At 39.2% G+C, this 23,919-nt stretch overlaps 1 protein-coding gene across 2 annotated transcripts in view; it reads right to left on the reverse strand.

Annotated features, from left to right (window-relative positions):
* LOC100408489 (collagen alpha-4(VI) chain) overlaps nucleotides 1-23,919 on the reverse strand; it is a 117,525-nt gene that overhangs the window by 16,333 nt on the left and 77,273 nt on the right. For both annotated transcript variants that reach the window (XM_078354246.1, XM_002759688.7), the window contains 12 exons: nucleotides 22,263-22,325; nucleotides 20,258-20,320; nucleotides 19,130-19,192; nucleotides 18,560-18,622; nucleotides 16,079-16,129; nucleotides 12,817-12,852; nucleotides 12,650-12,712; nucleotides 11,298-11,360; nucleotides 10,076-10,111; nucleotides 8,721-8,757; nucleotides 6,468-6,479; nucleotides 5,885-6,378 (listed from right to left, as the gene is read on the reverse strand). In XM_078354246.1, coding sequence (XP_078210372.1) covers nucleotides 5,885-6,378; nucleotides 6,468-6,479; nucleotides 8,721-8,757; nucleotides 10,076-10,111; nucleotides 11,298-11,360; nucleotides 12,650-12,712; nucleotides 12,817-12,852; nucleotides 16,079-16,129; nucleotides 18,560-18,622; nucleotides 19,130-19,192; nucleotides 20,258-20,320; nucleotides 22,263-22,325 — 1,044 coding nt within the window. The remainder of the gene's footprint in view (nucleotides 1-5,884; nucleotides 6,379-6,467; nucleotides 6,480-8,720; nucleotides 8,758-10,075; nucleotides 10,112-11,297; nucleotides 11,361-12,649; nucleotides 12,713-12,816; nucleotides 12,853-16,078; nucleotides 16,130-18,559; nucleotides 18,623-19,129; nucleotides 19,193-20,257; nucleotides 20,321-22,262; nucleotides 22,326-23,919) is intronic.

Here is a 23,919-nt window from a genome sequence, read left to right on the forward strand (position 1 = left end):
CCCATTACTGGATATATACCCAAAGGATTACAAACCATTCTATTATAAAGATGCATGCACATGTATGTTCAAAGTGGCACTGTTTACAATAGCAAAGACCTGGAACCAACCCAAATGCCCATTGACGATAGACTGGACAAGGAAAATGTGGCACATATACACCATGGAATACTATGCAGCCATAAAAAATAATGAGTTTGTGTCCTTTGCAGGGACATGGATGAATCTGGAAACCATCATTCTCAGCAAACTGACACAAGAGCAGAAAATCAAAGACCGCATGTTCTCACTCATAGATGGGTGATGAACAATGAGAACACATAGACACAGGGAGGGGAGCATCACACACTGGGGTCTGGTTGGGGGGCCAAGGGAGGGACAGTGGGGGTTGGGGAGGTAGGGAAGGGATAACATGGGGAGAAATACCAGATGCAGGTGACGGGGGATGGAGGCAGCAAACCACATTGCCATGTGTGTACCTATGCAACAATCCTGCATAATCTGCACATGTACCCCAGAACCTAAAGTACAATTAAAAAAAGAGAGAAATTTGTACTGTTCTTGCAAAAAAAAATTGTGGGAACAAAAACATAATAAAAGTCCACAGGGAAGCTATGATTTAATCCAGATTCATCTGCACCTAGTTGTTACTAATAAACATTTAATTACTTCAACTTTGGACTTGCCGGCACAGTCCTTGTCACTGATAAAATAGACAAGATATTTCCTGAGAAAGTTCAAGCAGAGAGATAGCATAGGAGAGAATCCCAGTGTGAGGAGAGGAGAAAACTGTCTATATGATTCCTACTGCAAAGTCCCATCAGGAACAGAGATGGAAATATCAGTAGAGTATCTTTAACATAAGCCAAGAGGTCTGCTTGAGGTTCAAAAGTTTACTAGAGGCCGGGCGCGGTGGCTCAAGCCTGTAATCCCAGCACTTTGGGAGGCCGAGGCGGGTGGATCTCGAGGTCAACAGATCGAGACCATTCTGGTCAACATGGTGAAACCCCGTCTCTACTAAAAATACAAAAAATTAGCTGGGCATGGTGGCGCGTGCCTGTAATCCCAGCTACTCAGGAGGCTGAGGCAGGAGAATTGCCTGAACCCAGGAGGCGGAGGTTGCGGTGAGCCGAGATCGCGCCATTGCACTCCAGCCTGGGTAACAAGAGCGAAACTCTGCCTCAAAAAAAAAAAAACAAAAACAAAAAAAAACAAAAGTTTACTAGAGTTTGAGCCAGCACTTTTAGCAATTCTCTCAACCAACTTCATCCCTAAATGTCCAGTTGTGATTTGTTGAGACTAGTTATGTACCAAAGACAGGAGTATATTGAGGGGAAAGGATATAACAAAGGGATTTGTATTAACATCCTCTTTTGTTTAATAGACAGAAAAACATTTCTCAAGGAGTCCAAGGACAACTCTCAAACTTTAACTCTCAATATTAAAAAACTCCCCATGATCCCTGACCCAAACTTAACCCTGTGGGTTACAGTTGATGCATTACTTGTCATACTAAGCTGCTGGGAGCCATGCAAAAATGTTCATCTCTGGGACTGAGTTGGGGGAGGCTCTTGGCTTGGAAAGATGGGAGTATAATGGAAAGAAGCAAGTGCTAGAGAGGAGGATTTGCCTTGGACAGAGGAAGAACTAACTGGACCCTAAGGAGAGAGAATTAGAAACCATCTGTCATCAGTTGGAGGTAAGGGATTGAGAAACAAGGACAGCAAACTGGAAAAAGTAGAGGGAAGGAGACAGAGGGAAAGAGTAGTCAGGTAACCCGTGACTGACCCCAGGAGCTTGAGTCCAGTTTCAGCTCCTGCCAGTTGGCATGGTCCCACAAAAGAGTGCCAGGAAGCAGCCAACTCTTCCTAGACTCCTTGGAAAACATTGGGGGTCAGCATTGGGTTAAGGGTGTAGGTTACATAGTGAGACTTAGGAACCAGCCATATCCAAATGCAAATTTCAGGACTGTGTTGCTTAGAACAAGCAACTTTGCCTCTGGCCTTCACATATTTGGGAAATGTACAATTATCATTATTAATTTATAGCATAGCTATGAGGCTCAGACCAATACTCCTAAAACTTTAATGTTTATGCAAACCATCTGGGGATCTTGTTATAAATACAGATCCTGATTGCTCACATCAGGGAAGGGCATCACATTCTGGGTGATGCTGCTGCTGCTGCTGCTGCTGCTGCTGCTGCTGCTGCTGCTGGTCCCTGAACCACATTTTGAATAGGGAGGGGTTGGGAAGATAAGGCATAGAGAGCAGGTGGCGTGGTGGCTGGAATTCCATAGGCACTCAATATCAGATTTAATAAATAGTTAGTGGGCAAAGGGCATTCTTTAGGATTTCAAGAAGATGGTAATATAGTTAACCAGTTAAGTAAACACATAGAAAGTGTCAGATCTCTCCGTGGGTACCATCTATTAGAATTCTCACAACAATCCTATAAGTTCATTCCCAATTTATAGAGAATAAATTAAGTGGGCCCCATTGCCAAATAACATGCCCAGATTACACAAGGGACAAAACCAGGGTTTGAAGGCTCATTGCCTAATTCTCTCCTTTGGTGCTGGTCTTGGCCCTAGGGCATTAAACGCCTTGCGGAGAACAGAGCAGCCATAGGCCTCAGCAGCAGGTCATCTGTGTCCTCTGAAAGGGCCTATCTGCATAACTCAAAACCACCTTTCTTCAAAACAAAATGTTCCCAACTTGTGATAGCTATGTTGATTCCTCTGATTTGATTGTTACGTGATGTATATGTGCATCGAAACATCACTTTATACTCCATAAATATACACAATTATGTCAATTAAAAATAAAAATAAAGATATTTTTATTGTCTCCTCCAAAATAGAAAAGAATGTCCTACTGAAATTATCTGAATGTTGAAATTATACAAAAATGTACCCCCAAAATTTCTTTAGCCTTTCTCTTAATGTTTTCATCTTCTAAAGGTGATTTTTTTTGTTTGTCTCCCATTGTAGCTAGCACTCCATTGCTTGGCCTTCTTTTTTAAGAGTAATACATAGAAATAGTAAAAGAAATAGGGCCAATTCATAGGCCTATATCATTGTGTTATTGTAAAGATAAAATGCATAAATACAGAGAAAGAACTTAAATCTTCTAAAGTCTCTTCCTGTTTTTGAATTCAAAATTCCATTACTAATGAGAATTCCAGACCTTGAGCAAGTTATTTAACTTCTCTGTGTCTCAATTTTATCATCCGAAAAATGGACTCATAATAATACTTATCTCATTGGACTGTTGTAAGGATTAAATGAATCAGTAAGATCTTAGAACAGTGCCTAGATCAATAAATGTGAGCTATTTTCTAAGGCATTGTTTCAAGGGAATATGTGCTAGACTCTTTAAAAGAAAAACAAAATTTGAAACCTGGCTTACAAATTGCATTTTCCTTATAATTCTCTGCTTTTTTTTAAAAAAAAATGGGTCTAATGTAGTCTTGTTTCGAGACATAAGGCAATTAGATATTTCTTAACAATGGGATTAAGCACAGAAAGTCCAAATGTTAAAATGCAGGTTTATTTAGGGCTGAGACAGCTCAATGGATGGCTTTATAAACCCTTTCAATATGCACCACAGCCTCTAAGCATGTTTAAATGGACTGTGAAGTTAGGACATCTGTTTACATAATGGCTTCAAATTGAACAACCATCATTTTCCCAGAACTAGCATGTGGGTGTTCTGGAAATCAAAATAACATAGAGGTGAAAGACAAAGCCCCACACATAATCAGAGACAGCCTCCGGGTAGACAGTTCAGAAGAAACATCACAAGATATTCCACTCTCCTAACTGGATTCCCCTAAGGCTGAGGAACAGAGTAGGGGAGGTTAAGGGCTGGAATCTACCTAGTTGTGAAGAAATGAGGATTTTCTGAAAGGTCCTGAGAAAGCAGCTGTCATTTTTATCATTTCTCTCCTTACCAATGTCACCAGAAATGAGGCTACTCCTTATAGCTGAGCTGGAAAGTATGATTTAACAATCTTTGTAAACTGTTAAATTTAAAGAACACGAAGTTGTTTCCCAGGGGACAAGAATATGTCCAATAAATGAAGAGGCGAGCAGATAACGACAGAACTGAGGTTCCAGTACACAAGCTGGCACATCTTTCTCACATACCATTATATTCCTTTATTTAGAATGTAAGGCAACTAAGAGGGCAGAACATCACAACAAAGGATCACCTGTATGCAACATCCCAACACTGACTGCCCAGGATCCCCTCTCAGAGAGCAGCACTGATGAGCATAGGAGGGATGTCATCACATCCCAGGTATCACTCTCCAAATGTTAAGGAAATCCCTTCCTGAGAAATAAACGCTTTGATAACTACACCTGGAGGGGAGCCTGGATAATATCTAGCTGCAATCCCCTCTCCATTTTTGAGATGAGCAAAGTAAAACCAAGAAAGTTGAAGAGACTTGTCCAAAGGCACCTCATTATTGAAAGAGCCAAAGACAAAAGCTGCATCTCTAATTTAATTGGTTATTTGTTTATTCCTGCCTTTATAAATCCATTTTAGCAGTTGTTGAGAATGTACCCTACCAACCCACCCTCTACAGACATCATACTAGGCAAGAGGGATGTAAGGATGAACAAGGAACTCATCCTCTGCATTTTAACTTTCTCAACTCAAGATACCTTGTGCATCCTTCCCCACGGTTTGCAAACTGTCACAATTTTATTGATTCTTAGAAGCATATTCAAAGCTATGTCAACAAAATCTCTCACCTACCACTTCTGCTGAACCTTCAGAGAAACTTTAATGGGCTGAATTGATTAGCTATTAAGTTAAACCATATAACATTTCCATTTCTGCAGATCAAAACTGGTGAAATATTGCCAATGTCCCATGATCCAAGCTAACATTCATAAGCAGCCTGGAATCTCTTAAGAAGAAAATCACCCTTGGTTCTGATAAGTCATCCCAGATATTCCATGAGAGTGTGTTGCATGGGTTTCAATTAGCCACATACAGTCTGGAGAATAGATAAAGAAATAAATGGGGATGTCCACATACAATGGGATACTGCCCGGGAATAATAAAGAATAAACTACCCACATACACAACATAGAGGGACAAGAAGAGACATCATGTTGGCTGGAAGAAGCCAGATACAAATGAGCACATGCTGTATGACCCAATGTATATGATAGTCCAGAGCAGGCAAAAAAGTACTTGATTGTGATAGAACACAGAGAAGCAGTTACCACGGGAAGTGTATGGTTGCATGAAGAACATGAAGAAAACGTATAGGGCACTGAATGTGTTTATCTTGAACCACATATCGGTCACAGGGATTTAAACATACATAAAAATTAATTCATCTGTACATTTAAAATCACTGCACTTTGTCCACTTTGTTACCTGAGTATGTATGTTATGTCCAGGTTTTTAAAAAGGAAGAAAGTACTATTCTCTGACCCTCAGTGATACAGTTCAGCATGGTGGTAAAGCAAGGTTCTGAAGGAAGACAGTATCTGCCACTAACTAGCTATTCGGCCTTTGATGATTTATTGAACCTCCGTAAGCCTTGGTTTTCTTATGCCTGGAATGGATATAAACAATAATACCTCCATTACAGGGTTGTGGGACTCATTAAGTAAGATAATGTTTAAGAGGCACATAGCACAGAAGAGGTGCTCAAGAATAGTCTGTGGGTACTAGGAGTAGCACCAATATAGGGGCCATCCTGAGAGCCCTCACTCCTTGCATTCACATCAATTCCAGGGAAATTCTTCCCCTGAACACCTCTCATTCCTCATGTGGTCCTTGGTGGAGACGTAAGAACCAGGTGTGAGCCCAGCCACCACCCCCAGGTCCCCTGCCCACTTGTGGTTCCCCCTACATACCAGCAGGCTATCTGGGAGGTTGTGCCGCTCTGTGAAGGTGATGACCGCGGGGTTGATATCCACTGCAGCAAGCTCCAGTGTGGCCGTGTTGATGGAAGCTGTATCATAGGCCCAGCCGGTCTGGAAGAACACAGCCACCTTCCTCATGAGAAGACCCGAGCGTACACGTTTGAACACGTGTCTTGCCATAAATCTCATGGCGGCCCCGAGGTTCCTGCGGCCAGACGACTGCTCCAGGGGGATGTTCCTGACAGCCTCCAGGAGTGCAGCCTTCCCCTTGTGGTCTGAGAAACGAACTAGGTAATCGGTTTTGGTATTGTAGGAAACAATGGCCACACGGGCACCTGTTGGGCAGTTACTGTCACTTATTTCCATCTTCATCAGCAAAGATAATAAAATGTCTCTCATCCTCTCAAAATCCAATGGGGAGACATCACTTGACATGTCTAAGGCAAAGGCCACTTCGGTTGGGAATGCTGGGCATCTGGTAATACCTTGGCACAACAAATACACAGATTTAAGATGTTCTGTAATGCCTCTAAAGAGGTAAGGATTTAAGTGAGTAAGAAGAAATATTATTTACCTCTTGAACAAGCTGGAAGGGAAATTATTTTGGAGAGAAAAAAAGATATTGTTAGCTTACATAGGCAGTGGCACCTTTTCCATGTGTGTGCTTCAATCTCCTCTGAGAAATTCCAACATAGCCTACTCAGACTCCTGCTGAGTGTGGCAGAGACCTCTATTTGTTCCCCAAAATCCATTCTCCTTTTTTTCTAGTCATGGAACCCTCAATTCTGGATTGGGCATATGGATGCCTGGAACGAGGACAACATCTCCCAACTTCACTATCTTACAAGTTGTAGGTAAGAGAATAGGAAGGATAATGGGTACAACTTCGAAAAAAATGTTCTTCTCCTTTTCCTGCCAGCTGAAATATAGATATGATGACTGACCCTTGATTTATTTTCAGGCCGCAAGGTAATTTGGGGAACAGAACACCCTATATACACACAATGGCAAAGGAAGAAAATGTAAAGGGACTGATCCTTGACCACCATGGGCTCCATATCAACCTGAACTGACTAGTTCCAGCCTATGGTTTCAGAATAACATTTGTGCCGTTACTGAAAATTTAGGTCATGTTCAACTGAACTTAAACCTAACGAATTCATTGAGCTACTCTGAAACTATATTCTATATATTTATATGATATGTACACATATAAAATTACATATATAATTATAAACTATATGTAATATATATGTGTGTATATACAAGTAATATATTTTCAAGGAAAATACTAAAAAAAAACAAAAATATTAGAATTACCCTTAATTCATCATATATATGTATTTATGTATGTAATTATATAATTATTTCATTTCATTTTATAAAACTTAGAGCTTAAGATATAGTCTATTCTGAATCTTTATTCACTTAGTATGTGATGATTTTTTTTCATCAATGAATTTAGAGCAATATTGTCTACTATATATATGACCCTTTATGAGGAGCATACTAATACATGTATCTGTCCACATTTGTCCAATTATAGTCCTATAAAAATCTCCATAAGTTTGGATTTTATATGCATGGTCCAGCCAACTGCTCTTCAGAAAAGTTGTATCAACTTACACTCCCACAAGCAATGTGTACTCTTACACATCTCCCAATCTGAACAGGGATCTTTCTGGCATTTGTATCCTTTGACTTCCAGCGAAGTTGAACATTTTTATAGGTTTATTGTACATTTGTATATATTTTTTTCTGAATCTCCCATTCATGTCTTTTGCCCATTTTGGGGGTGGGTACATGTGCAGAACATGCAAGATAGTTGCATAGGTACACACTTAAAAGTGGTGTTTGTTTGTTTACACGTTCAGGTTTGGCCATTATGAAATGTCTGTGTTTGTAGATGAAAGTGATTGAGCAGTAACAATGTTTTATATTTCAACATGATACCGTAGGGAAGTTAGTTCCTTTGTCTGTGTCCTTTGCTTATATTGCAAATGATTTTTCCCACTTTTCTGTTTCCTATTGACTTCCTGGCATCCCTCAATGTAAAGGGGTTTTCACTTTTTATTTACACTGTCAACTCTGACACTCTTAATTCCTAATCACACCAGTGGCATAATTCTTTATGATTTCTAGGAAAAAGGATTCCAGAATCTCCCTGAACAGCCACTGGATGGGAACAGAGAGAACACGGAAGGGTTAGGGTAAGAAGGGCAGGATGATTGCAGAGAAAACCCAAACTTCCAAATGAAGCAATTGCCAAATGAACATTCTCGCCCCATGGCCGGTAAATAGAGAAATGTACCTATCACAGGACACAAATATCGTGGAGTGCATTGAACATACTAAAATTCCAGTGTGGGGATGTGACAAAACATTACTTAAGACTGGATTGTTCGTAATTCCATTTTTAAAACACAACTGTAAATAAAATACGACGGATTTCTTCTCAAAGGGTGACCATTGATCCCTCTTGTGTAAAAGGGTTAGAGAAAAAGAACAAAGCTCCTCTGTTCTGAGATAAGAAGCAGCAGGATGTAGACACGGAGCTGTGCAGTTTGACATCTCCTGGGGGCACAGTATTGATCAGCGGAGCTTCTTTCCAGTGTTGAGATGGCATGCTCTCAATCCGCTTTATTTCTGTGACCACATTAGGAAAGATTACTTACCTAACGGGGAACTGAGCCCAATGCATGAATTTATAAAAGCCTTTCATGATGAATAAGGCATCTCCCAAACCTCGGCCAAAGCCTCAAGTGACTTATAATCCATCCCCAGCTCACACCACTGGCTCCTTTTGAGTCTTTCCGAAACAACTTACGGCAGTTTTCGCGTGTGAAATCAACAATTTTGCAAGGCTGTTAAAAAGATGGGGAAAAATAGGAAAAAGTAAAAAGTATTTAACTTGAAGCATATTTCTATTCATGCTTGTCACTTAGGAATGTCATATGGATGTTATCAGTGCCTATATGAAGCTTTTTAATCCACAACAGAAAATCCAAAAATTATCAGAGCACATGAGACTATTCTACATTTCCAAATACAGTTGATACTTTAAAGCATTTAAAAGATGTGCATACAGTATACTGCCCATATTTCTGGAGATAGGCAGATAAGGGATACCCATTTTTTAAATCTGCCTTACAAAGCAGTGGAATCAAACCTGGTTTTGAGGAAGTTGAAATCAAAGAATCTAAGCAGAGAATGCAGGTAGATGCTTTCAATTCTTGGCACTCTATACTATAATAGCAGTTCCTGTATCACTTCATTAGAATGACTGCCAAGACAGGTACCCCTAACAGCTGCTTCTGCTTCTTTCCTTTGATTCCTTCCTCTCTGTTCTGCTTCTTCCCTCCATCCAAGACCTCATCACTTCCTGCTCCTCAGTTGCCTCCACACTCCCACCCCCCACCCCCCACCCCCCGCCTAATAGTATTTTTGTACTTGGGAGATAAAACACTATCATAACTTTTGAGATTGTTTTCAACTGTGCCATGAAACACAAAAACCTGTGCTATATAAAAGCCTGTGTGTGGGTTTATAAATACTTTATAAGCAGTTTTTGAGCTTTACAAAAAGTCACATTACAAAAGGTAGTAGCCTCAAAGTCCTTTTTTTCTTTCTTTTTAATGTCAACTAGTGTTGCTCAAAGACACCCCAATTCTCTGCTGGATTTAAAATATCATTCTACTTTTTGTATTCGACTTGGTGATAACATTTCAGAGTAGTCTGTAAACTTAAAGTACTAACAGAATTTGTAAGAGGAAAAAACTAAAGAATCTTTAGGAGTAACAGACTTCTATTTTGTGAAAGTGGAAAGCTTTGTGTTTTAAAAAGACTAAAGTTTTGGCTGGCTGCAGTGGCTCATGCCTATAACCCCAGCATTTTGGGAGGCCAAGGCAAGTGGATTACTTCAGGTCAGGAGTTCAAGACAAGCCTGGCCAACATGGTGAAACCTCATCTCTACAAAAAAATACAAAAATTAGCCAGGCATGGTGGCACATGCCTATAGTCCCAGCTACTTAGGAGGCTGAGGCAGGAGAAGATCTTGAACCTGGGAGGTGGAGGTTACAGTGAGCCAAGATGGTGTCACTGCACTCCAGCCTGGGTGACAGAGTGAGACTCTGTCAAAAAAAAAGAAGAAGAAGAAAGTTTGGAATTAAAATCTTCACCTACCGTCATATCTACCAAACCTTTGGGGCCCTTGATGCCCTGGAAAGAACAGAAACTTGAGTTTAAAATGCAAGATTTTGAGATCCAACACATTCTTCTACAGAGTTGTCAAAAGAGTCTAAGAAAACCTACCGCACTACATAGACTATCTTCTGTCCTTCGCTCCCAGCCCTAGAGTTCTGTCTGAATCATTCAGGGAGAAAGCCCGAGTACCTAGGTGTATCCAAGATCTCTGAGTCCAGAAGATCTCGATGGAAACACTCGTAGAGGACCAGGTCATTTTGAAACCATAGTTTAGGATCACATTCAGAAAAAGAGCTATCCAAGATCCCAGGACCATTCATCAATAGTTCTAAAGTAGACATCAGTTCCTCCCTTACGCTTTCTCTTCAGGCCACCCAGCATTACCCTTTTTCTGCCCTAATACCGAACAAGAAGTCTTCCCTGGAAACCTTCAGATTAGAGCTGCATGGCTCCAACCTCTTTGGGAGTCTACAGATCATTGTTCTTATTCAGAATCTACAAGGTGGTAATCTGTGACCTCAGGCAGGTCACTATATTCATTTCAGCCTTTGTTTTTCTCTTCTGTAAAAATGGCACGAATGGTCCTTCTAGCAATAAGACTTTTTATTTTCTGACTTTGTTGCACCTCTCCAGTAAACCCTAAACTGCAGTGAAACCAACAGGTTCAATCCATGGCTGACCTACTGTGCGATCCCTCATGATTGACAGTCCAGCCTCCTAGGACAAGGCAAAGAGCAGGATTGCGTCCTCAAAGTATTTCCTTTTATATCAAATGATGTTCCAGGGAGTTTTAAAAATATTTGTGGGCTTTCAACATTGTTAGTTCAGTTAAGATTATATAAATTTTATGTTTTTTAGGCTTTTCTTCTGGTTTTTGCATAAATGTTGTTGTTCATCTTGTTTCCATTGATAAACTCACTCTCCAGTGAGTTTTATGCATCATTTTATTTATTTAGACAGGTTCATAAATCTCCAGCCACTCCCACATCTTCCCCATGTTCAAGTAAAAATATATATTGACTAAATGCACTGTATAGAGACTTGAAGTTAATATGCTTTAGGACAAATTTACCCCATTCTCTATGTCATTCCTCCTGTTTGTCCCAAATGTTCATTTCTTCTTTAAAGATTCCTCTTATCAAATCTTTATTCATTTTTATACAACAGTTGAAAACAAAAGAAAAAGAAAGGTACATGTTACCATTTGTCCTGGTGGGCCTCTGTCACCTGGAGTTCCAACAAATCCAGGAAAGCCAGCATTACCCTAAAAAATGATCAAACCAGAGGAATAAGCTTCCTCCTTGATTACAACTGTCAGATCCACTTTGATATGTTATTATTCCTAATGCCAATGAGTCTGATATTGACCAGCTAGTTTATAAACTGAATATCTGTGGGATAAGACATGGAGAATAGAAAGAGAGGGTGGTCTCTTTATGGGAACCATCCAAATCCACCCCACTATATACCCAACCTCAGTCATGCACATGTGTATACACACACAAACACACACTTCTAGACAGATCCTTAAAAGATGGCTCAATACACTCCATTAAGTCTTGAGGTCATACAATAAAAAGAATGCAGGATGTCTGCATTAAGAGTCTGACATCAGAAAAAAGGAAAAATTTCTCCACCACCTTCTGGTTCTCAGTGTTTCAGAAAAGGCACGTGGTGGCCATAGGTTTTCTTCCAAATATTTGAAATGACACAGCATTATATAAATACAGTGGATCCTTTATCTTTTTTTATTTAAAACTAGAAATGAAAATTAATTGACCAGAGCAACCATTGCCAGCAGCCAGCCAAGTTAGGCACAGATCAAACATTTCTTTACATTCTTACCAGTGCATGAAAATACTAATTCTTAAGTATCTAGAAAACACTTTCCTTTCCTCTTTTCTGCGGTAAACACTAATCCATTTCCTAGAAGACCTTGGTCTCTCTTCTAGTCCATTTTCTAGAAGACCTTGGTCTATCAGCTAAACATCACCAGGATGTTAGATATCCACAAGCTTACTCTTTTCAAAAAAAGCTGCCAGGGATTGTGGCTCTTCAAGGCTGACTGTTCAGAACCTAAAGGAATTGATTTTTAATCGAAGACTTTGTAAAGTGCAGTGGACTCAAAGTCCACCAAGACGGTAACAATATTCTCAAGAATCTTTTCCAAAAACAGCAGGAGAAAGTTAAGGCTTGGAAGAATCCTAAAGAAATAGCAATATTTGCTGTACAGCTAAAACGATATCCTTCCAGATGATGTCTAGACTTACCAAAGACAGAGTTGCTCCCAAACTTGGCTTTAGAAGGTTGCTATTGTAAAACCGAAACTCCCAACTTGGATTTTCTGTTGTTATGGCTTGCTAAACTGTATTTGTATTCAGAAGATAAATGACAGTGGGATTAAGTGGGGAGTGGGATAGCCAAAGGAGGGTGTGGAATGAGCGTTGACTGAGGAGGAATGGGCTTCCTGCTAAGAAGTCCTAACCCAGTGGAAATGTGCTTCTGTCATGATGTGGGCTTCTATAGCTCCTGGGAAGTTTATCTGATTCTTACCCTCTTCCCTCTTACTCCCTTCACCCCCTTCTCTCCTGGACGGCCCGGGTCACCATCTTCTCCCTTAATAGAATCAAAAGCAGAACTTTGAGTGTAAAGAAATATAAGCATAAACAAATGACACACGCTGCCTACCAGTTGCCAGGCCCAGAAATATATCTTCTTACTTGTGCACCAGGATAGCCAGGGAATCCAGGTTCACCCTAGTGTCAGAAATGAGAGGAGGTCTTGTTCAGGATTAAGAAATTTCCTTGACATACCTTGGGGAAAAAGAAGACACTATAATTTTGTGGAAATAGACTCAAAACAAGAGCCAGGAAAAACAACTATAGCAACAGTTGTTATCTTGAGCTACTCTCAAGTGGCCATATTTCATTTCTCGAATTCAACATGAAACAACTTGTAAATCACTTACAAATTCTCCCCCTCCTTAGTATATTGTGTAATGAAACTTCTTCCTTAAGGCATTTTTATCTCTCAGTTTAAATAACCTGAGGTTTAATCCAACAGAAACCAAGGGAGAGGGCACCACATTGAGTGTTGGGAAGCAGGTGCTCATCGTCAGAACCAAAGGCACACTACAAAGCAATCATTCATTCAACAAATATTTATTCGAATCTACTATCTTCCAACTACTTCTCTAGGCACAGGAAATTCAGCAGTGAACAGAACAAAGATCTTGCTCTTATGGAACTTATATGCTAGTGGGGAAGAAAATGAACAAAGAAATACATGTGAGAAAGAGATAATGTTATTCCAGGAAGGGGATTAAGAATAAAGGATGATGCTCACGCCTGTAATCCCAGCACTTTGGGAGGCTGAGGCGGGTGGATCACGAGGTCAAGAGATCGAGACCATCCTGGTCAACATGGTGAAACCCTGTCTCTACTAAAAATACAAAAAATTAGCTGGGCATGGTGGTGCATGCCTGTAATCCCAGCTACTCAGGAGGCTGAGGCAGGAGAATTGCCTGAACACAGGAGGCGGAGGTTGTGGTGAGCCGAGATCGCGCCATTGCACTCCAGCCTGGGTAACAAGAGTGAAACTCCATAATGAAAAAAAAGAAAAGAATACAGGATTACATGTATCAAGGGATGAGGAGGCCACCTATTTTACATAGGTGGTCAGGCAAAGCCTTTTTGTAAAGGCAGCATTTGGGCAAAGACCAGCATGAATTGAGAAAACAAGCAGACTTATGGGAGAAGAGCATTCCAGGTGGAGGGAAGAGTATGAAGTTAGAGGAGGAGTATGTGCCGCCATGTTTGAGGAACACTGAAGCAGAGTGGAGGGGGGCAGGCAGGAGAAGGTGAAGTCAAAGTGTTCACAGACACCACATTGTGTAAATTCTTGTAGGCCACGTTAACAGTGGGTTTTATTCTGAGAGACATTGAGAATGACAGCGGGACTTTGAGTAAGAAAAAGACTTGATCTGACTATGTTTTTAAAGACGTCTCTAGCTGCTGCATGGAACTAACTATATGAGGCAAGGGTGGAAGCAGAGAGACCAGTGGCTATTGCAGAAACACAGATGGAAAATTACGTTGGCTTGGTCCAGAGGGCGGCAGTACAGTTGTGAGAAATGATAAAACGTCGGATGTACTTTGATGATAGACTTAACACTATTTGTTAATGAATCAAATGTGGGAGTGAGAAAAAAAGATTTATCAATGACAGCTGCAAGTGTCTGTCTTGAGCAACTAGATGGTTGAAATTTCCAGTCTAAGAGATAGGAAAGGTTGGAGGAGGGGCAGGTCGTTAAAGGAACCAGTTTTGGCTGACTGGATATTTAATAATATTAAAGCATGTTCTCACTCATAGGTGGGTGTTGAACAATAATAACATATGGACACAGGGAGGGGAGCATCACACACTGGGGTCTGTTGGGGGTGCTAGGGGGAGGACAGTGGGGGATGGGGAGGTTGAGGAGGGATAACATGGGGAGAAATGCCATATATAGGTGACAGGGAGATGGAGGCAGCAAACTGCATTCCCATGTATGTACCTATGCAACAATCTTGCATGATCTGCACATGTACCCCAAAACCTAAAGTACAATTACATATATATATAAAGGATTATTATTCTTCTTTGGTGTAAGAGTGGTATTTTGGTTACATTTTTAAATAATCTTTTAAAGATGCAACCCAAAATATCTGTGCATGGAATATATGATTATCTTGAAGTGAATCTTATATATCACATGACCTACAGTAGGTGGACATATATAGAAGTTCTCTCCTCGCTTCCACTTTCTTAATGAAATACGAAGCATGTTCGTCTGCAGATCTTGGAGGTTTGATGAGACAGGATGAAATCAGCATGCTGGGAGGATAAGTGAGTGGGAGTATAAATAAAACAAAACAAAATTCACCAGGGGTTTTTCATTGTTTGGGTTAGGTGATGGACACATGGGGTGAGACAGTGGAGTGTCAGTATACTAGTCTCCACTTTTATTCATTGAATTTGTCTGTAATACAAGGTTAACAAACAAACAAAAAACAAGAAGAAAGTTGTTTGGGGACAAGCCAATTTTAAGATGCCTGTTAGATGACAAATGCAAATATATTTAGAGTTTAGGATATTGGTCCAAGCTGGAGAAATAAAGTGGAGATGACAGGATAGATGGTTATTGATGCCATGGAACTGGATTTCCCCCAAGAAATGTCACCTGAGAGATGAGCAAAGAGGGAAGAAGATATGAGAACAGAGCTTTGAGTCTTCCAGTACTTGAAGGTCAATCACATCCAGAAGATCTAGCAAAGAAGATGAGAAAGAGAAGCCAGTGAAAACCAGGAAAATAGAATGTGCTGGAAGTTGAATGAGGGGAAAGAAATCAGAAATAATCCCATGATCAATCTGTCAAATGCTGCTGAGAGATGGAACGTAATGAGGGCAGAGAAGTAACCATTGGATTTAGCAACATAGGGTTTACCTCAACTAAAGGAGATGTAGTAGAGAGGGGAGGGTTGAGGAGTGAAGGCTCAAGTGTCATCAGGTTTTCAGCCTCGGCACTACTGATAATTTTGGACCCGATGGTTCTTTATTGGGAGGGGCTGTCTTGTGCACTGTAAGATGTCAAACAGCATCTCCACCCAGTAGAGGCCAGCACCCTCTCCTTGAGTTGTAAGAACCAAAACATCTCCAGACATTACCTTTCCACATATATGTGGAAGCTCTGGCACTCCCAGAGCTGCGGTGGGAATAGCTGACATATATGTGGAAGATGAAGTAAGGAGTTTGACTTTTAAATAAGTGGGGGGGTGACAAAATCAATTTTTACTTTTTAGGTAGGGAACTCTGGCAGCGAAAACATTTTGTAAATATGTAGAAACTGCTCCTGGCATACAACTTGGAAAATAATACTTATTTTAAAAAATAAAATAAAAACTATAGTCCTTAGTTCAGAATACCCTGTAAGGTTGCCCTTACCTTTTTTCCTTTTCTCCCTGGATGTCCAAATCCATCAGAACCAGGAAGACCCTAAGAAGATGACATACAAGATGAACTGTAGAGTCATGCAGATCAACACTTGTTGATAATAGTATATGAACCCTTGGATAAATCAACAATGCGGGGACAGCAAATGAGCTTGATGGAGATGGGGAGACTAACTTCATAGGACAAACACTCCAGATTTGGAAGAGATACAGGTTTAAAGCTTTGAAAGATCACAATAGAAAGAAGTTTTTAGGTTTTTTAAGCCCCAATCTGTACATCAGCAAGATGATACCTTGGTTGTAGGAAAGTCATACACACCCGTGCAAAGTTTCCCTTGGGCTAAATTTGCTTTCCTTGTGAGATAAAGTAAAAATAGAAGCTCTAGAACTGGTGAATCATCAGACAAAATCATAGACTTTGGAGAAAAAGATTGGAATAGAGGCAATATAGTTTAGTGGCTAAGTGTACAGACTATAAACCCAGATAGACCTGAATTTTTATTCCAGTTCCAACATTAGTTGTATGAGTGACCCTGGGGAAGTTGCACAGCCTCTATGAACTTCAGTTTCCTAATCTGCAAAATAGGGATAATACTATCATCTACACTGTATACTCACTGGGAAGATTTAGTGAGATTGTGTATGAAAAGTGCTTAGCACAATGTCAGGCACAAGACAGTACTTGATAAATGGTAATTAGTCTGCTGCTGGCGGTGGCAGTGGTAGTGATGGTGTTGGCAGAGGGTTAGAAATGGTAGTGGTGCTGATGGTAATAGTGAAGGAGGTGGTGATGATGGTAGTGATAGTGATAGCAACGGTGACAGATGATAGTGATGGTGATGGTACTGAGGATGGTGGTGGCAATGGTAATGATGGTGATAGTATGGTGGTGCTGATGATGGTGATAATATGGTGGTGCTGATGATGGTGATGATAGTGATGATGGTGGTGGCATGATGGTGATAATATGGTGGTGGTGGTAGTGATGATGGTGGTGGTAATAATGGGGATAATGGTGATAGTGATAGTGGTAATAGTGGTGATGATGTTTATGGTGATAGTGATAGTGATAATAATGAAGGTAGTGGTGGTGGTAGTGATGGTGGTAATAGCAATGGTGATAATGGTGATAATGATGGCAGTAGAGGTAGTGGTGGTAATGGTGATTGTGATGATGGTAATGATGGTATTGATGGTGATGGTGATGGTGATGATGATGCTGGTAGTTGTGATGTTACTGCTGAAGATAATGATGGTGGAGGTAGCAGTGGTGGTGATCATAATAATCAAAAAATGATGACACTCCCAGGGAGCTTAGCATGTGTATAGACAGACAATGAGCTTCCTGTAATAAAGAGTAAATTCAAAATCCTATAGGTGTTATTTTTCTGAATGGACAAAGGGTTCCCCAAAACCAGGTAGATAGATTGAGAGGAAAAATTAAACACTTGAAGACAACAAAAGATTCCTAGGGTCTAAATTGGAAAGTCTGAAAGACTAGAAAAGAAAAAAAATAAGACAAAGAAGATTGCCAAAAATGAGTTCTTTCCAGGGGCTGAGGGGTGAGAATGAAGTTCATTTGCTGTTGCTCCATCTTCTCCTTGCTGAAGGATGTGCAGAACCTTCAGCATCTGCAACCTCGGGACCCAAACTCTGTATTTTTGGAGAGGTCTCTTGAAAATGGTCACAAAATAGCTAACTTGCTCTCCTGTTCAGGGTGGTAACTAAGGTAAAAATGCATAGTCCTGTATTTGAAAGTGTTGTCTTGTAGAAGTAAGTATTTTATATACTTTGGTCTCCAAAGATTACTTCTACCCTCTAAATAATCAAACCCATACTCTTAAAAGTTTGCTGATCTGGCTGTCTTATTTGTTGCCCTGTAAAAAAAAAAAATGTTTCACTGAACAGCTCTCTATTCCTGAAAGACTTCAAATGCTTATAAGATATCATTGTCAAACAGATGAGGGACATTGGCACTTTGCTCTTCAACATGTGAGAAGGCAAAATAAATTCCAAGACATCTTTGGATTCTTACTTTATACAAGAAGTTTGAGAAACTTTGACTACTCAGATTCTTAAGAGTGCTAGTGGTCATGCCATATTTGTAACCATGAGTTTAGCTTAAGAATATTAGAATTTTGTGTTCACAGCAATGATATTAAAGTCATTTCAATTTATTACATCAAGTTGATGCCATTTTTGTTAATCAAGCCTTTTTTTTCATGATTTCTCACTGGAATCTAAAAGATGGATAAGATACTTTAATGCCGTGGTAGACGACTCCATCAAAATTTGGCTTGGTGCATACTGAGATATTTTTTTAGACAACATCTCCCTGATTTGCCTGATATATTCTGAACTGAATAAAAGTGGTTTCATACATTTAAAAAAAGAATATTAGAATTTTAAATAAAACAAGCACAAATGGCAAATAAATTCAATCAAGAGTCCAAAACAGAGAAACTGGACTTACAGGTTGCCCTCTCGGTCCTTGTTGACCCCTTGGGCCTCTTTCTCCTGCATCACCAAGCTCTCCCTTTTATAATAAAGGGAAAAGGTAAAATTAATTTTCTTCTATGAGGTTATGCAATTTTGTGTCATTTTCCTTAGCGATTTTACAGTCACTGTTTTCGAGTTTTGATAGCATACCATATACCCTAAGGTTAATACTTTTCTCTAGGCTTTGTTAAATATGTATAACTGGCAAACACAGTAATGATTTTGGTATTGAAAATTAGCAGCACCAGGTATGTAACATCAATTACAGAATTTTATATTACCATGGTTTTTTCTAAATTCAGATGTGCACATTTATATTTGTGGTGACTCCATATGTATTATCTACCTATTGATACGTCTTTGTCTACTTATGCATGTGATTTATTTTTCTATGTGTTCATCTATATGCATTGCCTCCAGTCAATAGCATCACCAACCATATCAGAAATGTATGTTGGAAATGATGGTATAAGTAAAGATTTAAGAAAACCCAAGGGGTTTTCTCAAGCTACAATCAAGAAAGAGCATGTTCTCTGACATTTACCTTTATTCCTCTTAGTCCATCCTTTCCTTTTGAACCTGGAGGCCCTGGAGTGCCAGGATTCCCCTGCAACAAGACCATAGCCAAAATTAGCACTAGGGCCACAAAGTTAACTATCTGTCTTGTTATTACTGAAATAGTTTATAACTGGTAATATGCTCATGAATCACCTTATAGATGGAAGATTAGCCTTTGATATTTAATACATTTAATTGATTCTATCCTCCAACATACAAAATGCATAATATAAACACTTACACTGTGGGTTGGGGGCATTAAGATAGGGGAGCAGGAGGCCACATCTACCACATACTGAGAATTGAGGGAATCATTTCTACGCTACAGGGGAAAACATTATTTGATTAAGAGATCCAGAAAATAAAAGCCTAGACTTTCACCTGCTCCAAATTGAAAATATTTTCAACTGAGATTGACAATCATATAATCAGTTATGAGGCCAGATTTTTTTCCTGATCAATACAGAAAAGGGACAGGGCTATGGCTTTAGCCATCTTCAAGCTGCCCTTTTCAGTTTCCTGTTGGAGACTCATTCCTGACTCTAATCATGGTGCTCATGTTTCTAAGTCATCCCAAATGCTCACTTCCTTAGGAAGCCATTCTGATCATCAGTCTCAATCTACCTGAGCCTCCTATGAACCACCAAGGTATTATTTGGAGAACAGAGCAGGCACTAGCAAGACCCAAGATTCGACACTTACTATCTGGATGACAAGTCATTTAATTCCTCTTAGCCTCAGTTTCCTTATCTATAAAATTGGTATAGTAGTAATGCTTCCTTATATATTTGTGAGGATGAAATTAGTTATTTATAGTTTTGTATGGTACTATTATTTCATCTTCTACTATAGCTAAATTTGAACTTGTATTACATACCCTTGAGGTTTAAACCCATATCTCATTGGTCACTATATTCCCACAATTTACCTAGAGTAGGAGATACATAGCAGATGATGAATATCTACTGCAACAAATGAGCTTTTCTAGAAATTCCTGATATCCCCATATCCCAGAACAAACAGTGTAGCTTTATGTTATTTATCCAGGAACACTCAGAGTATAAATCAGCCAGTGTTAATGAGTAGCTGCATTGTAGCTGTTTCAAAAACCTACCTGAGCACCCACTAAGCCTTTTTGTCCAGAAGTTCCTGGTGGTCCTTGCCTTCCTCTTGGCCCCTGATCCAAAGATGAAATCCAATCAATTTTTAAGGAGTTATTTATATTCCATGTAACAAAATCACCTTGGATGCCAGTGGGAGCACAAATTAAGGTGCCCAACCCATCACTACCTCATTTATCAAACTTTAATCAGGGAGCATCTGCACTTTGAAGCACCGGAGAACACTGACTTCAAACTCACTCCATCTGAAGCAGAGGGTGTGAGTCCTCAGCATCTATATTTTTAGCAGTCTCTCCAGGTGAATCTGATGAGTACTAAAGTTTGAGAATGTTACTTTTTTATTTTAATTTATTCAACTAATTTTAAATCCTAAAGGGGGGATGAGAGGGCAGCAAGGCTATTGATTTCCACTGAAAAATGAACCATCTCCTTATACACGCAAGGGTTAAGGACAAGAGATTGTGTTTTCGATTTGATCAAGAGCTAAGGGTGCATTTAAGTGGCTTAATCTCACTGACTAGAACTTCTGGGGATTTGCTCATTTTCTCCCCAATCTATTTTACTTTGCTGATTTTTGACACTTTAATATTTTCCAGCTTTTCTGAGAAACACTTTCCTATTAGAAGTATTGATTGATCATGGCTTCTACTCTCCTAGGTGAGGTATTGATGATCATCTATTTAAATAGACCATCACGCCCACATCCCTGTGGGAAGGTGAGAATTAAGGAGAGGTTTTATTGATTATCTTGTTCCTGGTTCCCAGCATGACTTGCTTCCCTTCCACCCAGCTGTGTAATGAAGTGAGTACAGACAGGAAAGCAGGGACATAACAGTGGCAGTGAGGTGGGGGGTGGGGGGGTGGTCCTGAGCTAGACATCAAAAAGAAAGGGGAAAAATATACATCTTTTAGTTGCTTCCCCTTCAGTTCAGATACTATTTTTCATCATAAAATAAATATCTCTATCCACACACTGATCACCCATTTTTTTCTTAGTGCCTTTGGCAAGTCTAAGAGCAGCAGATATCTTCTGAAATTATCATCTGACACTCATAGGATTTTAAATTATGGAGAATGATTTAAGATGTTAGTAAAATTTATTGTTTCAAAGTTTTTCCATGTGCATACACTTAAAAACAATTTGGCTATTAAAAGAAATACATATAATGTGTTCCAGAAGGGCTTATAGAATGACAGATTTGGGTTATGCTTAGATGATGCTGAAAGAACTAGTTGAAAGTTTAAATTTCCAGTTATCAGGTAAGAACCTAACAAAACCCCAGTGGGTGAACTTGAGGATAGGACCCTTGCCTTAATGGTATCAATGTCCCAGGTCTATTAGCAGAGTGCCCTGTACATAATAGATACTTAATAAACACTTTACTGATTTTTCCTACCAAAGTGAATGATGGGGTCTCACTCTTTTGCCCAGGCTGGAGTGTCTTGCCACCATCATAGTTCACTGCACCCTCGAACTCCTGAGCTCACAGTGATCCTCCTGCCTCAGCCTCCCAAGTAGCTGGGGCTAGAGGTGTACACCACTATACCAAGATATTAATACAATTTTTAAAAATTAAATAATATTTGAATACACGGCTTCAGCAGCAGTAATCAAGCACATTGGTTTTGTAACTATACTACCTGAGTTTCAATCCCAGCCTTAACATTTATTAGTTGTGTGACTTTTGCCAATTTACCTAACTTCTCCCTTCCCTCTTCATTTCTCTCCCGTAAAATGAGAATAATAACCCCCCTCCCATTGAAGAATTAAATTAGTTAATACAACTGCTTTAGGCAGTGTCTAGAACATAGAGGTCAATAAATATTAGCTATTGCAGTTTAATCTTTTCAGAAAGGGGGTTATACTATCTGCTTTGGGAGGCCCTGGAAAGGAGGCATCCAAAGCCATTCTGATTTATATTAAATTCTTATCAAACAAAGAAGTTGAAATTTCAAACAAATATCCTTCAGCACTAAAACCAAGTTCCCAGATACAACCTGTGCGCCTGAATACCCAAGCTCTCCTTGGTAACCCTGTTCGCCGGATTCTCCAGGCACACCCTGTCAAAATGAATAGGACTTATAGTGAGTTCGCCAGCCATCTTCAGTGTTCTTATTGAAAGCAGCTTTTCCTGCAATATATCACTTGAAACCACAGGAGAAAGGCTCAAACAGGATTTGACAAGTTGTGATCAATCCTCTTAAGGGATGAAGTTGAAGACGAAATGTGGATATTTACACTTATCTTGGGAAAATACAAGACCAGATTCTTACAGCCTTTGTTAAGGTCTTTTATTCCATACAAGGAAGCTCAGAATATTGAACACAGCAACAAACATGACACTCCGAGACAAAGGCACACAAAGTGCACGGGAAAGTAACAGAAAACTGGCTTTGAAACCCTACAGATCTTTATGGCAAGAAGCTAGGTCTCTAGGCAAAGGGCGAGTTATTAAAATGATTCATTCTATACCTGATTTAATTTATCCCACAAATTATTTTCATTTATACAGAGAAGATATGTTTTCCAAGATTGAGGATAACACCCACTTTGTAAATTATTCTGCCTTCTTTTTCACATTACTCACATGTTGACTAGATCATTAATTATTCATAGATATGCAAAGAGCAAAAACTTCAAAGTCAGAATTTAATCAATGTGTGGATCAATTACTTGTGCTTCAATAGTTTTTGAAACTATTCAGTACTTCTATTAATCATTCCTGTTATGTTATTCTGCTCTTTAAGAGTTGATTTCTAGATTTATAAACATGAACCAAATTTTAAAAGGAATACAGCTAGAAATTTTGAACCAGGTTATGAAATGTTGTCTAATTTGCATATTATCACATTAGTGACATTCATAGTGCAACATTTATAAACAATGTGGCTATATATAGCTAAGTTCAGACTCTATTATAACTATGCTTATACATTTAAATTAAGAAAATAATTTCAGCAGAGCAAAAGCAAAAACAAAACAAAAAAATCTGTAATACACATCACTGATGTTCTTCACCTCCATTACTATGATATCCAACAAAACAGAAATTACCTAAATGCTCAACATAAGGATAGATTAGTACATCACGGTACTTCAATAGAGTAAAATATAATGTTCTAAAATGATAACAGGGAGATTTGGAAATAGGAAAAAGCAGAATACAAAATGTTATGTACATTATAATAATCCTTTATTTTTTATAAAGACAACGGAAAACATGAAAACACTTGCAGAAGGCTGGTGGGTTTACGCACCTTTTAAAAAATTAATAATATTCTTAATTTTATCAAAAACAACAAATTAAAAGTCTTGCCTTACTGACAAAAAATGTATGCATCAATTTGTTTGCCATAAATATAACCTTTTCCACAAATAAAATTTTATTTAGAATTTCACTTTATTATACATCTTGCAAAAGAGAACATATCTAATTTTATAGATAATACTGAGCCATATTTTCCCAAAGTCCAAGGAATGCTGTAAGTTGGAGTTCAGCATCTCTATAAACTATATTCTTCTGGTAGGACTGACTGGTTTTTAGCAAGTTACAGCCTCAGAACATAAATGGGCCTATATGACCAGTGCTCCAATGTTGAGTCAACTAGCAAATCAATGACATGGTAGATAAACCTAGTTCATTCTGAAGCCTGC

This window comes from Callithrix jacchus, chromosome 17, assembly GCF_049354715.1.
Source record: "Callithrix jacchus isolate 240 chromosome 17, calJac240_pri, whole genome shotgun sequence".
NCBI lineage: Eukaryota > Metazoa > Chordata > Mammalia > Primates > Cebidae > Callithrix > Callithrix jacchus.